This window comes from Phacochoerus africanus, chromosome 10 (genome assembly GCF_016906955.1).
Source record: "Phacochoerus africanus isolate WHEZ1 chromosome 10, ROS_Pafr_v1, whole genome shotgun sequence".
In the NCBI taxonomy this organism is placed as follows: Eukaryota; Metazoa; Chordata; class Mammalia; order Artiodactyla; family Suidae; genus Phacochoerus; species Phacochoerus africanus.
Genome location: NC_062553.1, coordinates 135,527,218 through 135,543,724, shown reverse-complemented (window position 1 = coordinate 135,543,724; position 16,507 = coordinate 135,527,218). Strand labels below are relative to the sequence as shown.

Genomic DNA, 16,507 nt, shown 5'->3' with positions numbered 1-16,507 from the left:
CGTTTTTCCTTTAGAATCCTGAAAAGAAGAAAACTCCATTGTATCCATCACATTAATACCTTCAAATTCCACCTTCACCCTGAGATAACTCTCACAAAAGTTTTGCCAACGGAGCTGCTGGGATCACTGGATTGCTGTGACCCTGGATTCTCAAACTCATTACCTCCAATAATCTCAGGGCCTTGGCTTAGAAAGCAAGGTATCTTGACACTACTTCCTTTTAAAGTGAAAAAAAAAATGTGCTAAATTTAAAGACAGTGAAGGCTTTATGTCTATATCGGCATATAACCTTCAAGGATCAAATAATTCTCTCCTAATAAAGAAAAAACAAATCACCCGAGTCTACTAAAAATGGCCTCTGACACATTCAACACACAAGAAAAGAAAAAAAGTAGCCACCTCCTATTTTCTCAGAGAGCAACTCAGCAAAGGCAGTCAGCATTAGCAAATCATCTGCATGCTAAAAAACACTGCTAAAAAAAGGAGCCCAACGACACAACACCAGAATGTTTTATCATCCTTGGGTGAGGACGCCCTTATTAAGTAGAAAAGGGCATTCAAATATCTGCTGTATTTTCTTAATGCCACACACACACAAATTCCAGGTTGGCAGCAAATATAAAAGTACTATCATCTTACTAAGACCTCGCAAAACCTGCCACCTCAAAGTGAGAAATGGACATCAGTAGTACTCATTAAGTACCTTAATGCTTGTGTTTTTTAAAGAAAAAAAGAATACGATATGCTAGAAATAAGGTAATTACTAAATCACAATATAACCATTGTATATTTTTAACCCTGTGTAGGTGTATATATAAAAGCAAAAAATTACTCTTCTTTCAATAAATTAAACATCCTTTCAGTCTTTTTACCTTTTGATTGATGTCCACAATATTAAATCACAAAACTGCTTAGCAAAGAAAAGAATACCACGTCACAGAAATTTTTTTAAAACGAGGCTTCCTAACCAGCATGTACTCATTTACCTTGATTTTTAAAATAGAATTACGTTTCTACAAGTTAAGAGAATGCCAAATGAGCCTCAAAACACTCAAGAGCTAATCACAAAACATGAAACTACACGCTGCTCTCTGCTTAACAAATTCTTGAAAGTTCTGGTCATACGGAGACCCGCCATTCAGCTCTTTCCCATTGCCTTCTAATCTCTCTCACATCTACGACAATCTTGGAACGGCCTTGTCTTTAGGTGGATATGAAACAGACAACTTTTATGATTTAAGATCATTGTGTCACTCTGTTATTAGTTCAATCAGCCTAAGATTTGATTCAATTAAGAAGCCAAATTTTAAAAATTATACTGATCAGATTTAGGACGTCATCAGCTTTCAAGTTCACATGCGTAATTGTGAATGTCCATTCATTAATTATTCAATGATTCAAAGATTTCCAAAGGCATATTCTGTAACCAATTCACCTTCCAACACAGAGGCCTGGTCTGGCACAGACTGACTCTCTGCAGACAAAACGTAAAAGTCACTGAAACAATATCATCATCAAAGACATTCTAAATTCTACTCATTTTATAACTGTTTCTTCTGCCTTCATCAACCCCAAGAAAGAACTAATTTTATGAGAATAAAACTTACTTTTTAATCAAGTCATGTGAAATGGCTTCTACCTAATTAAGAAAGTAATCAGTTTGTGCGCAAAGCTAATTTATTTAAATTGTGTCAGATCCCATTAACGCAGACATTTCTCTGTCCCCTTATTGTGCCTGGTGTCTCTTCTAGGAGAAAATCTCACTCTCTCCTATTTAACACTATTTCCTAATTGTTTGTACAGGTGGTTTTTCTATTATTTGATCAACGAAGCTCAGTAATATCACGAAGCAGGAGAGCGCAGAGTCTTTCTAACCTAAGTGTGTCCATTCTAGTATTATTTAGAGCCAGGAATCCAAATCAGTTGAGGATCTCGTAAAAACGCAGATTCTAGTCCACTGGGTACCGCACTCGGCCTGAGGCTCTGCCGCTTCAGCCAGCTCCTAGGTAAGGCCAATGCTGCCGGCCACAACCTCTGGCAGCAGCAGGGTTTCAAAGAGAAATGGGAGGACTTCTGCACGGCCATGCAGACTTCAGGACGGCATGTGTTGAAGACATGAAGTGTGTGAGACAGTCTCACCAGTGGCAGCAGTGCCCCTTTACTGCTGGATGTGGAAGGCCCCAAGGGTCTGCAGCCTGGATTAACTGTGATTTCTGTGTTGACCCCATGAACAGGAGCATACATGGGAACAAGCTCAGTAAATACGTAACCACTGCATGCGGTCTTCTCTGTAAGAACATACAGATTTGCAGGCAGCTTAGCACGAGCCTCCCAGAAAGGGCTACTTTACTTCTAAGAACTGAAGTTTCTGGCAGTGGTCAAGAGGAAAGAAGGCTGAAAACTAACACGGCAATTTCAAAATTTCAGATATTCAAGGTTGGGCCAGACCGAGCCTCCAATCAAAAGCAAGCAGTGGAGGAGTTCCCTTCATGGCTCAGCGGAAACGAACCCAGCTAAGATCCATGAGGACATGGGTTTGATTCCTGGCCTCGCTCAGTGGGTTAAGGATCCACTGTTGCCATGAGCTGTGGTCTAGGTCACAGATGCAGCTCAGATCCCTCGTTGCTGTGGCTGTGGCGTAGGCCAGCAGCTGTAGCTCCGATCTGACCCCTAGCCTGGGAACCTCCATACACTGTGGGTGCAGCCCTGAAAAAAAAAAAAAAAGCATGCTGTGGAGGTACATATGTATACACAAATTATAAGAATTCAACTATCTTTACTTGGGGAGAGAGGAATCAGGAGAATACAACAATTAATTGATGAGTTCAGTTTAGTTCTACTCAAGAAGCACATGTCCCAGAGAAACTGGGGCAGGAGAGGTAATTCTACAGTTTGAAATCTCACCGTGTGGAGCTTATGGATGGAGGTTTTTCATAAAATATGGCTCCTATTCACAAGAGCCAAAAACGTCCACGTGCAGATGAATATGGATAAACCAAATGTGGTATGAACCTTCAGTGGGATATTATTCAGCTTTAAAATGGAAATTCTGCTACATGCTACAACACAAATCTTAGAGTTGAAACAGCCCGTTACAAGAGGACAAAACTGTATGACTCTCTAAGAGGTGCCTAGAATACAAATATAGAAGCAGAAAGTAGACCAGTGGTTACCAGGAGCTGGGGAAAAATTGGGAGGTTTTTGGTTTTTTTTTTTGGTTTCTGCAGCCCGTGGCATACAGAAGTTCCTGGGCCAGGGACCGCACCTGTGCTACAGCATGGACAATGCTTAATCCTTAAGCCACCAGGGGACTCTGAAAATGAGGAGTTTTTAATGGCTACATAATTTCAGCATTGAATGATGAAAAGGTTCTGTAGTTAGTGGTGATGATTGTACAACAATGTAAATATACTTAATGTCACTGAAAAATGGTTAAAATGATAAATTATATATATATTTTGCATTAAAAAATTTTAATTCAGGCATACCTACATACACATATGTATATAAAGGGAATAAACACACCCAAATTATTAGTGGTTATATTACTCCTCTGCTGGATAATTCTGATTATAGACTGAATAGGTACTCATTAAGAATTTACTGAATTAATGTTTTGGTGATTGCAACATTCGTTTTTCTGAGCAGTGGGCACATAATTTTGTGATTCACTAATAGAGGGTTTGAAAATCCTGGTGTATGTCAAGAATAATCCACCAGACAAGTAAAATTTCCAAGTCCTACAGAAAACCATGACATAATCTAAGACAAAGCAGAACAAGGATAAAACTCTAAGTCACAATTATCTGCATAACCTAAGTAAAATGTTTAGGAGATCAAAAAATAAAATAAGGTAAAGCTCTAATTGTTAATTAAAACACAGGGATTACTAACATGCAAGAGGTAACAAGGCAACTAGCTGAGTGCATGCTGAGTATTGAAAAAGGCACGGCCTCTTCTTCCTATATCAGTTACTCTGCTTCTCAGCCAGGTTAGAACTCTGCTACTTCGTACGTAAGCCAAGACTTCATCTCAGAGCCAAACGCACTTCTGCTTAAGGAGAAAAAATTACCATGCAAATATTTAACTGAGATGATGAAGTTCCAGCCCGGACAGCTATTTTTACCCCATCCATCCAGACTCGACTACCTGGTGAGGAAGGATGAGCCTGGGCTCGGAAGGCCCAGAGCCCTGCGTCTGCATCTCCTCCTGGAGACCATCAGCGTGCAATCGCAAGAGCCTTACCCAACCCTGGGAAACTCAAGCTTCCCCACGGCAATTTAAAAAAATAATAACTATTCCTATTTCTCACGGTTATGAGAAATAAGAAAATATATGGCAAATGCTGGGACATGTCTACTGCAGGTTCAATAAACGATAATTCCCTTCCTACTTCCCTGCACCACCTCTTCTGTGGGGGTTACTTGAACCCGTCTTTCACTCAAGAACTCTACCCCCCAACTGTTCAGAGTGCATCTGTTTTTACTTTTATTTTTTTGTCTTTTGTCTTTTTAGGGCTGCACCTGTGGCATATGGGGGTTCCCAGGCTAGGGGTCGAATCGGAGCTGTAGCCGCCGGCCTACACCACAGCTCACGGCACTGAGCGAGGCTGGGGATTGAACCCGCAACCTCATGGTTCCTAGTCGGATTGGTTAACCACTGAGCCACGATGAGGACTCCAGAGTGGAACTGTTTTTAAAAGGTAATTTTTGTTTGTTTTTGGCTACCTGTTCCTCCACACCGCCCCCAGCATGTGGAGTCCCCAGGCCAGGGATCAGATCCAAGCCACAGTTGCGACCTATACCGCAACTGTGGCAACACCAAACCCTTTAACCCACTGTGCCGGGCCAGGAGTCAAACCTGTGTCCTGGCACTGCAGAGACACTGCTGAGTCTGCTGCACCACACGGAAACTCCTAAGAGGTGTTTTTAAACTCTACAATTGAACTCGCGCTCCTCTCTAAACCTCAGCCTATTGAATCGTCTGTACTGAAAGTTATATAAACTTTACTTGGGCAGTAAAACGTGACACGCTGTGTGTGCGTGAGAGGGAGACTTTTTGGTACTGCGGCCTTTAATCTTCTATAGTAAAGACAGGAGGAGGTAAGGGTGTAACTCTGGATCCACACGCCTATTAGAAAAGACTGCTCCTCAGGAAATCCTAGTTTCTACGTGGCTTTAGTATCTGGAGAAAAGCAGCCTCACTCCTGTTTTGCCTCTTCAGTTCAAAACCATCGATTATATTCTGAAAGGGAAACAATTTTCAAATACCAAAAGGCACAGACCTTTAATTTTGAGTGGGACTTCTGTATAATCACAGCTGACTTTGTAGTCACTGTCCCTAAATGCTTTCAATGTGTTAAGGCATTCAAGCCTCTTCACAAGCTTCTGAGCACATACTAGATCATCAGTATGAAGAAACGGATGCTTACAATTAAGTCACTTATTCAAGGTCCCATAACTACAAAGGAGTGAAGCTGGGATACATACAAGCAAGGACATCTGATTCCAAGGCCTCCATTCTCAACCACTATCTTCGTGGTTCTTAATCCTGACTCACTGACCTTACTTTTTTAATGGTTTTTATTTTTTCCATTACAGCTGGTTTACAGTGTTCTGTCAATTTTCTACCGTACAGCAAGGTGACACATATATACCTTCTTTATTCTCACATTACCATGCTCCATCATAAACGACTAGCTATAGTTCCCAGTGCTACAGAGCAGATCGTTTTTATAACACATATTTTGGAGGGCCCTTTCACAGTTCCAAAAGAAAATAAGATGATATAACCTACTCCTAAAACATTAATGTAATGCTCTAATTTAACATGATAAAAAGAATTTATAAAACGTGTATTTTCCTATAAAAATAATTTTGAATTATGATTTTAAGTAGAAAATTTCACGTAGAACTAAACTACCAAAAATAAAGACACCTAGAGATTTCTAAAATGTTTGAGAGCGTGGTATTGCCCTAATGCAGAATCAGAGCACTCCTCTAGAGGGGCTTTCTGCTGTCTTAGAGATTCTGTCAGAGCTGTGTTGTCTCACTTTTTCCCCTTCAATATACACATTGAGATTCTCCACCTTTACAAATAGATTACAAAATCTGTACCTTATTAAGATCCTGCACTGTTTAATCTCCATGAATGAATTTAAGGAATAATTTTAAAAACTGAAAACTCAGGAAAAACACAGAGCATAGTTCTGCTCTAGTAAAGAAATCTGTGTCAACTAAATCTAGTTTCAACTACCACTTATCTTACCAACTAATTTCTTAGCACTGATTTGAAGTTCAATGGCAAATGATACACTCTTGCCCTTTCAAAGTCCTAAAGCTTTCCTCATTTAGCAACTAAAGCTCATGATGGGAAAAATCACACTTTTAGAAAGACTTTTAGAATTTGCTATAAACATTCAATCAATACCTCACATTACCCAGCTTATAGTCAGAAATAATTCCTTTCCATCTACCCATGTGATCATGATAAAAATAAAGGAGGGAGCCAAACCAAACCCCTTTTAAGCGCAGACCTGTTCTTTGGGATGCAGGCAGCTCACTGGCAGCAGGCAGTGTACCTGTTGTTCCAGGAGGCAGTGCATAAGCTGAAGATGACGGTGGAGCTCCTGGCCCGCCATGCTGGAAGGACGCTCCAGAGGAAGGGGGCAGAGGGAAAGAGGCAGTAGGGCTGGAGGTAGGTGGAGAGGCCTGGTGCTGGGCTGTGTACAGCTGAGACTGCCCAGGATAGGAGGAAGCGGAAGATATGTAAGGGGTGTTAGGGTAAGTGTTTGAAGCTGAAGGAGCAACAGGCTGCTGAGGTCGATACATTGCTGACCCCCCTGTTCCGAGGGAATACTGCTGGGCTGGCTGATAAGCTACACCAAGGAGAAGAAACAGAGATATTAATTAGTTACACATTTATTCTGACAGAAAAACAGGAAAAAAAAAAAAAAAGGTTCTCTTACTCTATGGAAATTACTTTCATTCTTCTAATCAGTTACAACCAAACATCACCTATTAAATACATTCTGCTTTTGATACATCAGATGCTCTAACTATCCCAAAAGTCACTTGGCTGAGTGTCTGAACCCTGCCATCTCCAGACTGCTGCCGGCTATGAACACCTTTGGGCCATCAGACCCAAGAACCGTAAGACTGACCCTTTTCTGAGCCTTCCTGTTCACGTGAGGAGACTGCAGGGACGCCTACGAGCCGCCCATGGAACCACACAAGAATTCCACATCCAAGGCACTCCCCTTTTCAGGAAGAGAGCAGGGAGCCTAGTGGCAGCTCCAGACCTCCTCCACCACAGCCGCAGGGAGAGCACTCGTACCAATCAGCCCGCTTCTCCAACGCCTGTTAAAGCATCTGTTACTCGCTTTGAGCACGGTTCCAGATTAACGGGCAGCTTCTGATGATCTCTGACAAGACAATTACTCTATTTCTCACGGGGAACAAAGCTGGTTAGGCAGGTATCAGGCCGCCAAATCATGTTTTATTGCAAAGACCTGAACCCAGATACCAGGTCCTCTTGTGTGAGCAGAGGCAGAGAGGCCCCTCTGCAGAGAGACCGAAGGCAATGCACTCATTCCACTCTGAGGACAGCCCTTCTCTTCTCTTGTCTCAAGATAAGACATCCTCTTGTCTTTGCAATGGTTGTTCAGTCATATAATTTTCCCCTCTGAGAGTTTTATTTTTGCCCATTGAAAATTTTACCACAGTAGTGATGTTTTACTTTCCGAGTGTAAATATTTTCTAAAAAAAGTGAAAGCCAACAGAGGAAGCATCATTATACACTTGTCAAAAATCATAGACCGCAACACCAGGAGGGAACCCGAAAGGAGACGGCTTTGGCTGATGCAAAGACGTGTCGGTGGGGCGCCGCCTCTGACCGGCGGATCCCTGGGGGCAGGACGCCCGCGCTGGGGAGGCTGCGCTTAGAGCCGGGAGGCAAACGCAAACTCTCTGTACTTCCCACTCCATTTTGCTGGGAACCTAAAGCGACTCTAAAAAGTCATCGATTTCTTAAGGAAAAAAAAATAGTAAAGACAACAAATGTCCCTTGGAACTGTTTTTTTCCAAAGATGGTTAGTGTCATCTTGCCTGAAGGAAAAGAACATGTATTAAATAATTTCTTCAATTCCATTTTTCTCTACCAAAACCGTGGGACACGTGCCTCTTTAACAGGCCTCAGAGAAGGCTCAGGAGTGGGGCCACCTGCTCCGGATGCACCGACACGGGAGCCGTTTCCTCGCAGGCTGCACCCCCCGCCCCCCGGGAAAAGCAGGCTTCTCTGCAGCAGGGACTCGAGTCCTACAGAGTGGTTCTCCCTAAACTTGCTACGGCTGATGCCATCCCGGCTTTGGAGTGTCAGAGGAAACAGTCCCTACGTGGGTAAGACCCGGGGCTGTGACAGCACTTGAGGGCCCGCTACTTACGCTGCGGCTGTGGATAAGGTGGTACCTGCGTGTGCACGTGACCCAGGGAGGTGGGCGCGCCAGCATTCGGATGAACGCTTCCATGCATTACGAAGCCCGGAGGAGGAGGATTTTCTCCCTGGGAAACGAGAATATGGTAAAAAGGAGGACGGCATCTGAACCCAAGACTCTTTCCAGATGGGTTTACAGTCTTCAGATGAAATGCAAGAAGAAACCCTTGTGTGAAAAACACTGCCTTGTGTGCATTCTATCACCCTTAGAACACATTTTCGGAGCAACACATTCTGTGTGATTTAAAGATCAGACAGGTCCAAGCCAGTCACTGCCCTGAATGGCAAGAGATGCTAACAGCCGCATAAGAGTGTCTATGAGAGTTACAAGCCCAAGATTTTCCATCTCTACTAAATTCTATCCGCAACGAATGCTTCGGAAACATACATATAAATGCCACAAGGGATTTTTTCTTCTCTGCAATGCTTAAAAAAAAAAGAAAGAAAGAAAAAAGAAAAACTTTCTGTGAAGTCAGATTTAAAACATCACTAGAACCCTGGCTGATGTTTTTCTAGTTCATGTTAATTTAGAACTGCAAAAGAGGAGGAAAGGGACAAGAAAATAAATTAATTGTGCTAAAAAACTGCTTCTTGCATCCTGAAAGCTTTAATATGCAATAAGCAGACAGAGAGATGGGAGGAGGAACCTCAGGGAGGTGGGCAGAGAATACAGAGCTCTATACATTTAGGTGAGCAGAATTCTGCTCAAAGATGAATAATGAAGGATATACCTGTGTGTCAGAGGGAGAGGCTGCAGGTGGATGGCTGGGAAGGGCGGTAGGAGTTTTGTTACTCCAGGTAGTGACAGTGGGGGCAATTCTAACCTGAATTGAACAAAGAAATACCAATCACAGAAAATAAAATATAAAAATGTTAAAAGAGGAAGAAAAAAAAACACAAAAAACCTTAAAGGCGTTAATAGTCAGATGCAAAGCAAAAACTAAGAGCACCGAGAGAGCATTCATTAGTCAGGCAACTGCTTTCAAAGCAGCTGGGATTCCAAGAGAAAAACACACATTCACCACAAAACAGGGGGAGGGAGGCAGCAGCAGCAAAATCGATATGAAAACTAAATCAAAGCACAAAGAACAATGCCATTCGTGTGTCAAGAATAAGTGGGAAAAGGCAGGTTCTCTAAGGAGGGAAGGAAAGGAGACATTCCAGAAAAAAAAGGGGGGGTAATAAAGTAAAAAAGTGATTGTGAAGCATTAATTGTTTTCATGCTATTAGATCAGTACACTTATTGCGATAAACTCCCTTTTCTGGATTTCACCAGAGCCACAAAAATCATGTTGGTCCCATTTGAGGCTTAGAATCAGAGCATTTGAAAGATCATCCAGTCTAATCCTCACCCTTTACCACTGAGAAAACCAAGGCCCAGAGAAACACAGGGGCTGCCGGGGGCCACCCGACCCGCTGGCGACGGCGCTAGGGCTGCGTCCTAGCCAGTGCTTGCTACACTACACTAGGTTGCTTGCCCTGGCAGAGTCCAGAAGTTTTCCAAAAAATTTCTGAAGCCATCAAAATACTTTTTGTCAAGTAAGTATCTGTAGAAACTTCAACAGAGGAACAATTAATGGCAAAGATGTGGCGGTCACAGTACGCGTGGAACTCCTGCTGCTGTGGCCTCCTTTTTGTCTTTTTACTCCTGATTGTGAACATACCTTGAAAACCACAAGCCACCGTCTCATTCAGCACATCATCAGCTTCAATCAAGAAAATCACTGCCTGGAATTCCCGTCGTGGCACAGAGGAAACAAATCCAACTAGGAACCATGAGGTCTCGGGTTCGATCCCTGGCCTTGCTCAGTGGGTTAAGGATCCGGTGATGCCGTGAGCTGTGGTGTAGGTCACAGACGCGGCTCGGATCCCGCGTTGCTGTGGCTGTGGTGTAGGCCAGCGGCTACAGCTCCAATTCCACCCCTAGCCTGGGAACCTCCATATGCCGCAGGAGTGGCCCTGAAAAAAGACAAGAAAAAAAGAAAAAAGAAAATCACAGCTTCATCTATGACTGAATTTTATTTCCTTTTCTTAAAAGTATGAGACTGCTAAGTCTAAGTAAACAAAAACTCTTTCAAGGTTTTCACACTTTCCTGAAAGACAGATAAACCCAAGGACATAAGGCGTAAAGTCTCTCCTGCCAGCGTAGAGGACGCCTCACTCCAGGGCCGAGACAGCGAGGTCAGACTCAAGGTGCTGAGCTCGGAGCTCTAGTCCTGTTAACCATTAACTCGGCCCAGATGCTGAGAAACTCCAGCTCTGTCTGAAAACTCTGGTTAGTCCCCTGACCACCTCGGTTTTCCCAGCCATCACCTGCCTTGCCCTGCCTATGTATGTCACAGACTCTCCAAGTCCAGCGCAATGGCCACGAGAGTTGGGAAGGGCAAGTTTGGTCTACCAACATACCCTCAACAGGGAGAAAAAAGACAGGCACTTAACATCATATGTCCAAAGAATAAAAAATAAAACAAAGTAGAGAGTACTTTGTTACAATTATATTCAATTGTAATCTATTCTGATTAAGTACCAATCGAAAGTACAATAGACAAAGGAGCTTTTTCTTTTCTTTTTTTTTAGTTTTTCATGGCTTTATGTTTACTCTTGCTAAACGAAAATGTAAAAACATCTCTGTCGGAGTTCTCATCGTGGCGCAGCGGAAATGAATCCGACTAGGAACCATGAGGTTAGGGGTTCAATCCCTGGCCTCAGTGAGTTAAGGATCCCGGTGTTGTCATGAGCTGTGGTCGCAGACGTGGCTCAGATCTGGCATTGCTGAGGCTGTGGTGTAGGCCAGAGGCTACAGCTTCAATTAGACCCCAGCCTGGGACCCTCCACATGCCACAGGTGTGACCCTCCAAAAGACAAAAGATTAAAAAAAAAAAAAAAAAAAAAAACAGGAGTTCCTGTCGTGGCGCAGTGGTTAACAAATCCGACTAGGAACCATGAGGTTGCGGGTTCGATCCCTGCCCTTGCTCAGTGGGTTAAGGACCTGGCATTGCCGTGAGCTGTGGTGTAGGGTGCAGACATGGCTCGGATCCTGCGTTGCTATGGCTCTGGCGTAGGCCCTGGGCTACAGCTCCGATTCGACCCCTAGCCTGGGAACCTCCATGTGCCGCGGGAGTGGCCCAAAGAAATAGCAAAGAGACAAAACAAAACAAAAAAACAGAACAACCCTCTCTGGTCAATTCTATCAGTAATGTATTCTATTCTAAAATGGGCAGAGTAGCTGTTAACTTTGTTATCAGTCAAGACCATTGATTACTTACAAAAAGATATTTTTCAGGAAGGTTATCTGCTAGTCTGGAAATGTAAGCTTCTACATGAAATAGTAAAAGATGATAAGAGGCCACATTTTATGCCCCTAACCATTTGGTAATTTTTTTTTTTTTTTTGGCTGCATCTGTGGCCTGTGGAAGTTCCTGGGCCAGGGATCAAACCCAGGCCACAACGGTGACCCAACTCTGCAATGACAAACTGGATCCATAACCCTCTGTGCCACAAGACAACTGCCATGTGGTAATTTAAATTTCATAAATAAATTAATTAAAAATTATTTAATCATCTTCACATTTCCCATAACCTACAACTTCACAAAGCTTTGGTCGTTCGCTTTTCTCTAATATACAAGTTGTCCAAAAAAAAAAATTTGTATTCTGGATACTCTTTATTGTGCTGAAATAGAAGGCATAGTAAACCTGTACTAATGATTCAGAAAATACTTGAGCACTTTTTAAAAAGAAACCAAATGAGCCATAAAATTGTTTCCACTATTTTACCTACAGTTTGTTGGATGAATCACTGTAGAAATTCTAACAACAGATGTACACTGTGTAATATAACTTGAGTGATAGAGAAATAAGAAATCTCCCTAGACAGCTTAAACTCATTTATATCTACTTTGTAATCTCTTTGACAGATTCCCCCCCACTTTTTTTTTTTTTTTTTTGGCTGCATCTGCAGCGTACACAAGTTCCCAGGCCGGGGACTGAATCTGAGCCGCAGCAGTGACAGTGCCAAATCCTTAACCCACTGGGCCACCAGGGAACTTCTAAGGGGATACTTTTTTTTTGGCTATACCCCGTGGCACATGTAAGTTCCTGAACCCGTGTCACAGCAGCAACCCAAAGTGTTGCAGCAACAATGCCAGATCCTTAACCCACTGTGCCACGAGAGATGCTTTTTAAAAAAACAGACCACAGTGTGCTACTTTTAAGAATATAAAAACTACAATCATTAAAACAGTATGTTGTCTAGTTTTATCACAAGTCTCTTACCCAACAAACTAAAACCACCAATTTGAATAGAAATACATAAGTATTCCTACTTTCATCTGGACCCTATCACTTACATGGGGATAATATTGTTGAGCTGGAACTCTTGGCATCTGTGTGTGGCCAGCAACTGGTCCAGGCCTGCCCTTGGGCAGCTGCTGCCTCTCATAAGGACTTTTCGGTGACTCCTGGTGTCCTGGTGCAGGATCTCCCTGTGCTCTGCAAAGTCGGTCACGAAGCTGCACGATATTTGGCTGTAAGAAGCAATGGAAGAGAGCAAAGCACTGTTAAAGTTCACCTCACGATAGGCGACAGCACGCTGACCTTCTCAAAGGTACGACTGATCCTCACGTGACTTTGCTCACGTGCTGTGTATTACACCACAGGCCTTGGTACTCTAGGGTCTGCCATCGTGGTTTCTAGTACCAACGTTCCTTGAGATGTAACTGAGGCAGGCGTACAGATCACGCCCACCACACAGTCGTGCGCACAAGATCAATGCCGCTCATCGTCGCTGCTCTTGTGCTGTTTTCTTTCAGTTAAGCCATGCTCACAAATTACAAAAGCAGGTGAAAAAAAGGTCATTTTGTCTCTTTGTAGGGAAAGAAGGCTCCAAAAGAGAATCAACTGCTAAAGATGGCAAAAGAAGAATGACAGTGATCTAAGAAAAAGATGAAAATTAGTTTAAGGAGTTCCTGTCGTGGAGCAGTGGTTAACTAGGAATCCCACTAGGAACCATGAGGTTGCGGGTTCGGTCCCTGCCCTTGCTCAGTGGGTTAACAGTCCGGCGTTGCCATGAGCTGTGGTGTAGGTTGCAGACGCGGCTCGGATCCCGCGTTGCTGTGGCTCTGGCGTAGGCCGGTGGCTACAGCTCCGATTCGACCCCTAGCCTGGGAACCTCCACATGCCGCGGGAGCGGCCCAAGAAATGGCAAAAAAAAAAAGACAAGAAAATTAGTTTAAAAAAAGAGATGACTGAAATAAATTTAAAAAGATGTCAAACTCAGCAGAGCTCACACAGATCTACAAGTAAAGATCTCTACTACTTAGGAGTGGACCATAAACAATGTTCCAGGTATTACCAAACAACCAAAAAAACCCAACGTGTTAAAATATTTCAGCAAGGGAGTTCCCGTCATGGCTCAGTGGTTAACAAATCCAACTAGGAACTATGAGGTGGTGGGTTCGATCCCTGGCCTCACTCAGTGGGTTAAGGATCCGGCATTGCCCGTGAGCTGTGGTGTAGATCACAGACGGGGCTCGGATCCCCCGTTGCTGTGGCTGTGGTGTAGGCCAGCAGCTATACCTCTGATTGGACCCCTAGCCTGGGAACCTCCATATGCTGTGGGTGCGGCCCTAAAATGACAAAAGACAAAAAAAAAATTATACATCTCTATAAATTCATTAAAGGTTTAAAGACGTCGTGTAAACTCTGTAGGCATACTTAGGTAAACTTGCCTTTATGGGGAACTATCTACCATAACGATATCATGAAGTCTCGGAAATATTCCCGAGAAAATACGGAGGGTCTACCGAGACATACAGGAGGAAGTAACATTAAAATTATCATTTTTTTTCCATAAGAACTGTTCTTTAAAAAACTGGGAAAAAAGCATGAAGAATAATGGATAGAATGTATGCAATTATAAACAATATTAAATACAGAGTTTAATTCTATAGAGGCCAGAAGATCTAAAGGTCTTAGCTTAAGTGAGTCTTAAGATTAAGGATCTTACACCTCAATATGATAATGAGACGTTATGAAGCAAAAAATCTTACAAAACTGTTATGCCAAAGTCATTGGAAAGACTTTGTTTCTATTTTTAGAAAGGTGGGAGCTGGATCCTTGATGTAAGCGCATACACACCAGCTAGAGTCATACCTCCCTCCATGGCCTGGGTCACAGATGTATTTTTACTCAGTGAAATTTACTGATAATTCCCCAGAACAGATGAACTACTGAAGACGATTAATCGACCAGAAGCAGAATAAAGTTTAGAATGAAAAGTAGAGAAATAAAGTTCAAAATTAGGCTCCAGCAGATAGACAACGAAGACGGAAACAGCCCACCTGAGGAGGCCTCCGCACGCCCCAGCCTGACTTCCAGCCAGACTCCGTTGCTGGGTTGGATCTCCCCCCTGTGCTCCCCCCAACCCCCTTTGTGTTCTGCCACTGTGGAGTGCCCCGTTTACCTCTGCTGTCACGCTGAGTTTGGACACTTCCGCAGGAAAGGGTCCCGGCAATCTTATTCACTACCACACATTCAGTCGCTTACTGACTTGAAAGGAGTATCGCAAAAAAGCCCGATGTACTGCACACCAAATAAGGACGCGGAACCGGAACGTCCCGCAGTTCGCTCTGCCCTGAACACTTGCTGCGAGTCTGTTCGGGTTTCCTGCTGAGTGCTGTCTACGGAACCCACCTCTCTCAGGCACGAAAAGAAGAGACACGGTCAGTTCGAATTACCTGGGTGGTGTTCTCAGGAAGGAAGGCCAAGGCCGCAGCAATACTGCCCTGGGCTGCCAACAGGCTGGCATACTGACTCATCTTCTCGGCCAGAAGGACTCCTACAGCATTGGTGTCCACGGCTTGGGTGAGCTGCACCGCTCTTCGCAGGATGACGACTTTCTCAATCAGATCCTAAATGAGACAAAGACGGAGCGTGAAGGCGACTGGCCAGTGACACCCAGATGTGCTCTGAGAGGAAGCAGGGAGAGAGAAGGAGTCACGGAGGATCCCCAAAGCCGACTGGACACGCAGCACCGCCTATCTCCACTCCCCAAGGTCCTGAACAGGCGACCTCCGTTTAGGCAAAACTTAAAACTAAGAAGGTTACGGCATCTTCTCCTAAACATCCGTCAATAGCCAGATACTTGTCTTGTGACCTGAAACAGGCAAAAATCCACAGCCAGAGTGACGGGCGGATGTCTGAAGGCAGCAACGGGGGTCCAGCAGGTGTAAGAGGAAACATTACACAGTGTATACTATAAAAATAGTACTACCAAAAAACAGTACTACGATGGTGGTGTTTCCTGTATAACCTAGGAAAACCTCATAGCACTTCAGCTTAGAATAGTCTACGGCTTAGAAATTAATTTTTCCTAGGTTATATAAATACCAAACGGGCTTGGTATTTCGACCCAAAGTTTCTCATATTACTCTTCACTACCTATCCTCTCAGCCACGGGGCGCTGTGCTTCAGGTATAAAGGAGAAACGTATCCCATCCGCCCTTCATAAACACACCAACTCGGAAGCGTGAAACAAGTGTTTTCTCTCAGAAGCTCTTAGAAGGAAAACCTTGATTCCTACAAGATTTTTGGTTTCAACAGTGATCTTTAAAACAACAACCCTATTGAGAAGATCTCTTCATAGAGAGAAAAAGAAGTATTAAAATGAAATTTCTCTATTTTTTTTTTTTTTAGGGCTGCACCTGCAACATATGGAGGTTTCCAGGCTAGGGGTCTAATCGAAGCTGGGGCCGTTGGCCCACGCCAGAGCCATAGCAACGCGGGATCCAAGCTTCGTCTGTGACCCACACCACAGCTCACGGCAACGCCGGACCCTTAACCCACTGGGCGAGGCCAGGGATCGAACCCACGTCCTCATGGATACTAGTTTGTTACCGCTGAGCCCCCACGGCAAGTCCCATATTGTTTCTTTGCCCACGGCAGACACAATCACTGAGGACGGAGAAAGAGGCATGAGAAGAGGTAAAGCTCCAGGGCTGTCTTCATGCTCTTGCCAT

At 43.7% G+C, this 16,507-nt stretch overlaps 1 protein-coding gene across 46 annotated transcripts in view; it reads right to left on the bottom strand.

Annotated features, from left to right (window-relative positions):
* The window catches only part of SEC31A (SEC31 homolog A, COPII coat complex component), a 63,215-nt gene that overhangs the window by 9,113 nt on the left and 37,595 nt on the right, over positions 1-16,507 (bottom strand). For 7 of the 46 annotated variants that reach the window (XM_047799062.1, XM_047799065.1, XM_047799070.1 and 4 more), the window contains 6 exons: positions 15,227-15,400; positions 12,839-13,015; positions 9,222-9,314; positions 8,441-8,558; positions 6,536-6,877; positions 1,436-1,474 (listed from right to left, as the gene is read on the bottom strand). In XM_047799062.1, coding sequence (XP_047655018.1) covers positions 1,436-1,474; positions 6,536-6,877; positions 8,441-8,558; positions 9,222-9,314; positions 12,839-13,015; positions 15,227-15,400 — 943 coding nt within the window. The remainder of the gene's footprint in view (positions 1-1,435; positions 1,475-6,535; positions 6,878-8,440; positions 8,559-9,221; positions 9,315-12,838; positions 13,016-15,226; positions 15,401-16,507) is intronic. The other 39 variants (XM_047799066.1, XM_047799067.1, XM_047799077.1 and 36 more) reach the window with 8 other exon arrangements.